The 7,945-nt window shown below is 40.7% G+C and overlaps 2 protein-coding genes across 2 annotated transcripts; both read left to right on the top strand.

Moving 5' to 3' along the window:
• The first annotated feature begins 845 nt into the window (after window positions 1-845).
• Window positions 846-3,825, top strand: hmx1 (H6 family homeobox 1). The gene is made up of 2 exons (XM_026943559.3): window positions 846-1,508; window positions 2,651-3,825. Exons 1-2 carry the CDS (start codon window positions 1,238-1,240, stop codon window positions 3,241-3,243), a joined length of 864 nt encoding a protein of 287 aa, XP_026799360.1. The 5' UTR covers window positions 846-1,237; the 3' UTR covers window positions 3,244-3,825.
• A 1,142-nt stretch (window positions 3,826-4,967) lies between these two features.
• Window positions 4,968-7,388, top strand: hmx4 (H6 family homeobox 4). Its single transcript, XM_026943612.3, has 2 exons — window positions 4,968-5,317; window positions 5,454-7,388. Exons 1-2 carry the CDS (start codon window positions 5,149-5,151, stop codon window positions 5,969-5,971), a joined length of 687 nt encoding a protein of 228 aa, XP_026799413.3. The 5' UTR covers window positions 4,968-5,148; the 3' UTR covers window positions 5,972-7,388.
• Window positions 7,389-7,945: the final 557 nt, after the last annotated feature.

Here is a 7,945-nt window from a genome sequence, read left to right as displayed (position 1 = left end):
TTAAATTCCCACATTTATTTTTACTATTTTGCAAACATGATTCTGATTGGGAATTTTTTTGTTTGCAATGTATTGTACACGACTAGGAAAAAATAATTTAGCGATTAAAGTTCAGAAAAAGACAATAAGAACGGCCACGCGCTTATAAATTCAGTTTTCCTCATTTGCATGAAATAAATCTTGCTTGCACGCACGCGCTTAATTTATAATTTAAGAACCTACTTCACTGCATCTTTTTAAGACAGGCCAAAATTTTTACCTTACAGAAAATCAGATTAGGTCGAATATCAGTTAGACCTAAACCCAAGCCTGTGCACTATTCTGTGCTCTAACGAGCATTCATCAGGGGACTAATATTAAAATTAGAGGAGCTAGAGCTGATCATGTTTTTAGCTTTGTTGACATGCACTGTCAGAAGCACGATGTCACATGACATTAAATAAGGAATAATCATAATAATATGTTTATTCAGTAAATTACCAAGACTCGAGAAGGTCTTCAGGATTCCCATTAGTGCACCTTTTAAAAATCCGGAGACTTTCAGTTCATTAAAAGCTCGAGATAACGCAGCAGCCTACATTTCAATCTAATGGCTCAGTGACTGGAAATAAAAGACTGGAGATTTAATAGGAGAGTGTATATGTGGTAATAAAAAAATGTTAGAAATATTAATTCTGAAAAAAAGAAAAAATATCTGAATGTTTATTGATACAAAAAAAAAAAAAAAAGTTTTCATTAAACGACATGCACGTGCGTCCAGGTTACCGCAGTGCAACGTCGGAGTTCCTTTTCGGCAGAATGCGTGTGTGACGTCACAACGCAGCCAGCCAATAGGCAGTCAGAATCCGGCTCCACGCGCAGCCTCGGTTACTGTCTCTGGAAGTATTTTTGATTTGCTCCGTAATTGACCCAGATAAAGCGCTCAGTGCCGGGGATCCTCCGACCCCGAGGCGCTGTCAGCCGCAGAGGAGGGATTTCACCCTCACTAATAGCCTTTTACTGAACGCGTCCAATTTACCGGTGCGATCGTCCAAAACCGGGACGTTCTCGGCTTGGTACCTCTCTGCCAGGACTTAATCTCTCTAAGACATGGTGCAACAGGGAGATCGTGAGGAAACAGCTTCGGTATTTTTTGCCTGAGACACACACACACACACACACATACACGCGCGCGCGCGCACGCACACCCATATGAGCTTGGGATTTCCCTGGATTTTACGCAAATTAAAAAAAGAAGATGCCTGATCAAATGGCAGAGAGTCACACACCGACTCCATCGCGAGGATCTTCGTTTTTTATCGAGAACTTGCTTGGCGCAGATCGCAGCGAACCTCCTGCATGTCCTGTCAAACCCATCCGAGATGGCCAGGGACCCAGAGAGCCGATACACACAACACTGTGCCAGCATGGAGTGTGTCATGAAGAGTCCAACACACACTCCAAGATGGAAATGTGTGGAAAAGAGTCACCCTCGCCCTGGTACCGCAGGGCTCTAGAGAGATCTGATAGTGAGTACAGAAATAATCCACTGTAAGGGCTGTAAGGGCTGTTTTCACACTCACCAGGCTAATAAGGAGATTTTTCAGTGCCAGGGATGGAGTTTCCCAAAATTATTGCAGCTCAAAAATCAGTGAAATCACTCTGCGATATTTTTGGGACACTGAACCTTAATTAGTTGTAAATTAAAGCAAAATGGTTGTGAGCAGTAAGCTTGTGGAGTGCAGTGTAAATAATATTACTGGAGCTGTTATATCAGAATAAATCCTGCAAGTCTGATTAAAGAGCTCTATTATACCAATAGCATAAGATTCTAGGCTAGCCTGTATAAAGTCCATCCGGGCACTAAGTGTTGTGTTGAGTTCAGCTCTGAATGAACTGATTCAACACTTTAAGACTCAGCTTCATCATTAAGCACTTTTGTAGTGCAGGCGTTTGCTCTCAGGCCCCGGAAGCAGTTCCGCTCCTGGCGCGTTCACCTTACCGTTATGCCTCATTGCGTAAATCCAACAAGTATGTGTGTGTCAGCTAAACGTGCAGATGAGCACTCCCAAACAAAGTTAACTCGCACTGGATGCACTGTTCACGAGTCAAATCGACTTTGGACAACTGAGACATCAAATAATATTTGAATTGACCAATTATGAATGCATAATTATGAAGCCTGTGTTTTTTGGGAAACATTAAAGACGCACAAAACCACTTCTCATGCCACACAAGCAGTGTGTGTGATCAGGTATGAGTGCAAACAAGGCATGGAGGATAAGTAACAAAGTGATTTCACCTGTTTGTTTGGTAAAAAGCAGCTGGTGTTATTAAGTGCTATGACTTGAACATACACTGTGTAATATAAATATTAATAGGGTATGCAGGCAGATGCAGCAAAAATACAGTTGTAGCTACTTTTTCATGCTGAATAGAGAAAATGATCCAAACACAGAAGTTCATGTTCAAAAAATATTTATATTACATACATATGTAATGTGTTTCAGTTTGATCCGAGCAGAACACAAAGGGTTAACAGGGTAAAGGCAGGGTGCAAAAGAAACCGAAGGAGGAATAGTGCCTGTGCGGTGATTCAAATCATGATGAGTTTAGACCTAAGTGCTTTCTCTCTCTGTCTATAATAACACGCGTAACTCTTATTGTTTAGGTCTGAAAGAGGAAACCCGCAGTTCATATGAGCAGATTGACTCTGTGTGCAGTGACAGGGACTCCCCGGTCGGGTGTGAAAGTCCAGGCAGAGACCGCGCGCGCAACGCGGCTGAGAGAAGCATGGCGGATGAACGCGACGACGCGCGGCGGCTCTCGGATGAGCGCTCGCATCCTGACACCACTTCCGGCTCAGTGAGGAAGAAGAAAACCCGGACTGTGTTCAGCAGAAGCCAGGTGTTCCAGCTGGAGTCCACATTCGACGTGAAGCGGTACCTGAGCAGCTCGGAGCGCGCAGGCCTCGCCGCGTCCCTGCACCTCACCGAGACGCAGGTGAAGATCTGGTTTCAGAACCGGCGCAATAAGTGGAAGAGACAGCTGGCTGCCGAACTGGAGGCTACCAACGTTTCACACTCATCTCAGCGCATCGTGCGCGTCCCCATACTGTACCATGAGAGCGCCACGCTGCAGGGTCTCAGTGTGCCCCAAGTGTCGCCTCCTATCGTGGGCTTTACGAGCTCACTGAGCTACCCTCTCGCCAATTTCACCCACTCCATGAGCCTCCTGAGGTCACAGCTAACAGGACTTGTCTAACTTGTCTAACACAGACTGAATTATGGACAATCATACAGCATCGGGTTTATCTTCTTACTGAAGTGCAATAACACACACGGCCACAGAAACCTACAACTATCCAAAGATCTCACATATTTTCATATAATCACATATGATTAAACAGCTAATCCCCCAGCCTAATTATTAATTAATACCTAGTGTTGAATTGTCTCTTAGAATTATACAAGTCCATCTGGCCAAATAAACACACTCTTCAGATGTCCCTCTGGGGAAGCATTAAAAGTTCTGTGCAGAACCTACAACAGTGTTTCCTTTTTGGAAGAATTAATTGTTCAATGAGCTTTTTTTTTTTTTTCTAAGAGTGCACAATTTATTAAACAATGGGAATTTTACTGTGTATATAACAGAAATATTTTATTTTCAATGTTATTTCTAATGTTTAAAATTAAAATAGTCTATGCATGGGGATTCAGGCCCTCCTATTGGCCTATATGTATTTATTTGAGACTTGCTTTGTAAAAAAAAAATATTTTTTATTCAGATATTTCTGTTTTTGTCACTTTTTTCCACACAGTGCATTTAACTTGGTAATAAATTCGTCACAAACCCACTGTGTTTGTGCTTGTTGATGTTACTGCACTTTATTACAGATTAGTATTATTATTCTGTTAGAGTAGGTTGTAGGGTGTATTGTTGTGCAAGTGTGTAAATGAAAACCATGAGACACACCTTTCTCAGTATTTATATGAGTGTCGTTAAACATGACAAAAAAATGTACATATGACTAGAAAATCATCATATATTTCACAGAAAACAGTATGAGAGCAGATCTGTCTGTTTTTCACTGAAAAAAAATCAACAATAGTTTCACTCCACTGATTGTTGAAATAATAATAATAATAATTAATAATAGTTAATAACAGCCTGCATAAACTAATATAAAATGTAACCGTGAGAAATGAGGCTTAATAAATACACTGAAATGATCACTGTTCATGCATAAAGAAAAGCTCAGAGAAACAAAACAACACAAAATCAATCACTGATATGAATTACATCTTAGAGGCAGGCTATATAAATAATTTATAACGATAGTAGTAGTATTACTGATATCAATAATACCAACTTTACCAACATGGTAGTGCTAAAATACATTAGGTACAATCTGGGCAATTATATAAAATATGATTCTAAAACAAATTACTAAAAAATATTTTCATCCTTGATATAAATGCATTTGTATTTGTAAAAAAATCTAGGAATCTGGTATATAAGTGTGTAAGCTAATGAATGCTTTAACAAACCACACAGTGTGCTGAACTAGTTTAAAGCAGCTGGATGCTTTTTAACAGCAATATGCAACTGCAGATTATATCAAAACAAGCCTCGAGAAATGTATTTTTTAAAAATGTATTAATGTAAAGGCAATCACTATCCCAAACAGAGGTGTTTGACCTTTTTTATTCCAAAGTGTGAGCTATGTTACTGAGTTAAAATGCAAATAAATGAGTGTTTTGTTTACTCGATATCTTAAAGAGGCCTAACTGGGGAGTGAGCTGTTTAATGTATTAAATGTGTTTTTAAGAGCCTGGCATTTCGTGTGTAACTGGATGGCATGCTGTGTGCATGTAACACTGAGGATTGTGTTGTGCTGTAGGTTTATTTACTGCTCGAGGTGTGAACGTGGGCTTGTGGCTGTGTGCGCGCGCGGCTCCCGCCCTGCTCGACTATTGGCCGCTGAGCTGAGGGATTCCCGCGACCAATAGACGAAAAGGGGAAACCACGTACTTCCGGTCCGAGGAGTAACCGTCGCGCAAGACTCCGAGTTGCTAGTCGGTTGCGGAGCGATGGTGCTCGAGGGGACCGAGGTCGGGGTGTGAAGCTGCGCGGAGTCTGGGACACGCAAACCGTCTGCCTGTGAATATGAGCAAGGAAGAGCCGCCGCGTCGAGCCGCTTCCTTTAAGTTCACCATCGACAGCATTCTCAATCTGAAGTCGAGCGGACGAGGGTTTGACAGCTGTCACTCGAAGGCGACGCGCGCTCCCGTCCGCGGGGACGCGCTTCCTCTGCAGCGCGAGGACACACTTCATGGTAACATGTCCGCTTTTGTTGCTGCTGCACGTGACACTTCGCAGTAAACATGCTGTTTGTTTGGTTTTTTTGCTTTTTTTTTTTTTTTTAGCCTTTTTCCTTTTCTTACACCAACTAATCTGTTTCTAACTTTCAGATGGCGCGCGTGCAGAGGTAACCTCCGGATGCGAGGATGAAGCCTTCCAGAGCGCCGCCGGCGGAAGCGCAGACACGCACGGAAGCGCGGCGCGCGACAGCGGCACCGAGAAGAGCACGCGGACGGCGGCGAAAAAGAAAACGCGCACCATCTTCTCCAAGCGGCAGATCTTCCAGCTGGAGTCCACTTTCGACGCCAAGCGCTACCTGAGCAGCGCGGAGCGCGCGTGCCTGGCCAGCTCTCTGCAGCTCACCGAGACTCAGGTGAAAATCTGGTTCCAAAACCGGCGGAATAAATTAAAAAGGCAGCTGCTGTCGAGTGAAATGGACGGAGCGAGCGCCGAGTTCAGCGACAGCGCAAAGACAGTGGCGCTTCCGCTTTTCTATAAAGAAAGCGCTTTATTAGGAAGATGTTTATTACCGACACCTCTGCCGCTCGTGTATCCCGGAAGCAGCGCGCCTTACTTGTGTCTCTCAAACGCCAACAAATACTTCGGGCTTTTCGAAGGAGACGTCTGACTTTCTTAAATCCACTTTTGAAAGGTCACTATATTTTTTTGTGCTTGGCAAAATGAGTGAAAACACCATGCTTTTATTTTTTATTTTATTTTTTTATTTTTTTTTAGCATAAACCTACAAGTATTAATTAGTATATTAACTTTTTTTTTTTTTTTTTGCAGTGAAAGTTGAGAGATTAGAATATCGGCTTTCAGGGACCTGTTTATTTCTATGCAAAGCTGAAAAGCTGATATTATTTATTTATAAACTTTAACTATTTTGATATAGCCTAACATATTTTATACTCTTATGACATCATAATGCGCAGCAGCCATATCCGCGCCAGTGCCAATCATCCACAGAACATCATTACAAACGTTTACACTATTATTATTATTATTATTATTATTATTATTATTATTATTACAACTTCGCCAAAGATCCATGGCTGCATGTGTGTGTGTTTCTATAACCTCCTGCATATAGGCGTACATCCCAAACCAGCTCCCAAATGAATGTAAATGCTATTAATTTTTGTTATTCGTTTACTGCATGTTTATTTTTATCATCTTAATTTCTCATTGGTGTAATGTGGCCAAGTAGCTTACATTTAGGCCTCTTCACACCTTTTTTTTTTTAAATTAAATTTCCTGTTTTACACTTACCTCTCAAGCACTTCTTTTTTTGGTCCTATATTTGTAGCACACAGCAAAATCCCCAGTGTTGGCTGAATTAATATACTTACAGTGCTGACGTAACTCTCACAAGCGTTTATTTGTGCACACCTTCACTTATATAAACACTATAGGATTGAATATTCTCATAAAATAGTGTTCACTGTGTGTTAAATCAGCACTGGGGTATTTGCTATGCCTAGGTTGTATTCGAAGGCCCTCTGTGGCAGGAGATGTTGTTTGGATTGATGTGGAATCTCTTTAATCCTATTTCAGTCTGGATAATGTTGATTAAACACGTGAGTGTGCTTTACAAGAAAGCAGGCTCACAAAAAATCCACCTGAAATCTGGATGTTTTTAAATTTTGTTCACGATAGAATGGGTTTAAAATTGAAACACTGAGACAGTCCATGTGCTAAATCCTCTCCCAAATAGTTTAAATCATCACATGTAGCATTCCAGTTCACACCGTGTCTGTAGAAGTGAACCAAGTAATAGCTATTTTACCAAAATAGTCCATGAAACATCAAATAATTATAATGAGGAAAGCTGTTTGGTGTTTGGTGGATGTATGGTCAGAAAATATTTAAGATTTAAGATTCTTTTATTGCCATTCAGCAGTGTTGGGAGTAGTTGGGTTCAGTACAGCTCAACAAACAACCAATAATAATAAACTAAACTATAAGGTGTAGGGCAAAACAATACATGCAAGGCATTAGAGACACTACAAGTGTTCTTAACAACATGAGTAATAGGATCCCAAAAGTTTTAGCAAAATGTCTTCCAAAAGTTTTCATACTTAGTGTGTAAGTATATATTAAATAGCCTTTAAGAATGGAAGAATATCCTGGAATCATTCTCACGGCTGGATCGGGAAGCTGTCACAAGGTTAGTGTGTCCCAAAAGTTTTTGTCTTCCAAAACTTAGTGTATATATATATATATATATATACATTCTTAAAGGCTATTTAATATATATATATATATATATATATATATATATATATATATATATATATATATATATATATATATATAGCCTTTAAGAATGGCTTTGACAAAGGAAGAATATCCTGAAATCATTCTCACGGCTGGATTGGGAAGCTGTCACAAGGTCGCGATGGACTTTAACAGGAAACATTGCAAGCACATCACACACGACACTGTTGCCAAACTTATTAACAAATTCAAATGACTTGAGATGAACGTCCACGAACATCCACTGATGAAGGCATGACATGGTGCTGGCATACATAATCCCCTATGGAGACTTTTGGGACACGCTGTACAGCAATACTGAGTCACACAGTGCAAATTTAGC

The sequence above is a fragment of the Pangasianodon hypophthalmus genome, chromosome 3 (assembly GCF_027358585.1).
Source record: "Pangasianodon hypophthalmus isolate fPanHyp1 chromosome 3, fPanHyp1.pri, whole genome shotgun sequence".
NCBI classification, from domain to species: Eukaryota; Metazoa; Chordata; class Actinopteri; order Siluriformes; family Pangasiidae; genus Pangasianodon; species Pangasianodon hypophthalmus.
The sequence above is the reverse complement of the archived record's forward strand: the minus strand, read 5'-3'. Positions and strand labels throughout refer to the sequence as shown.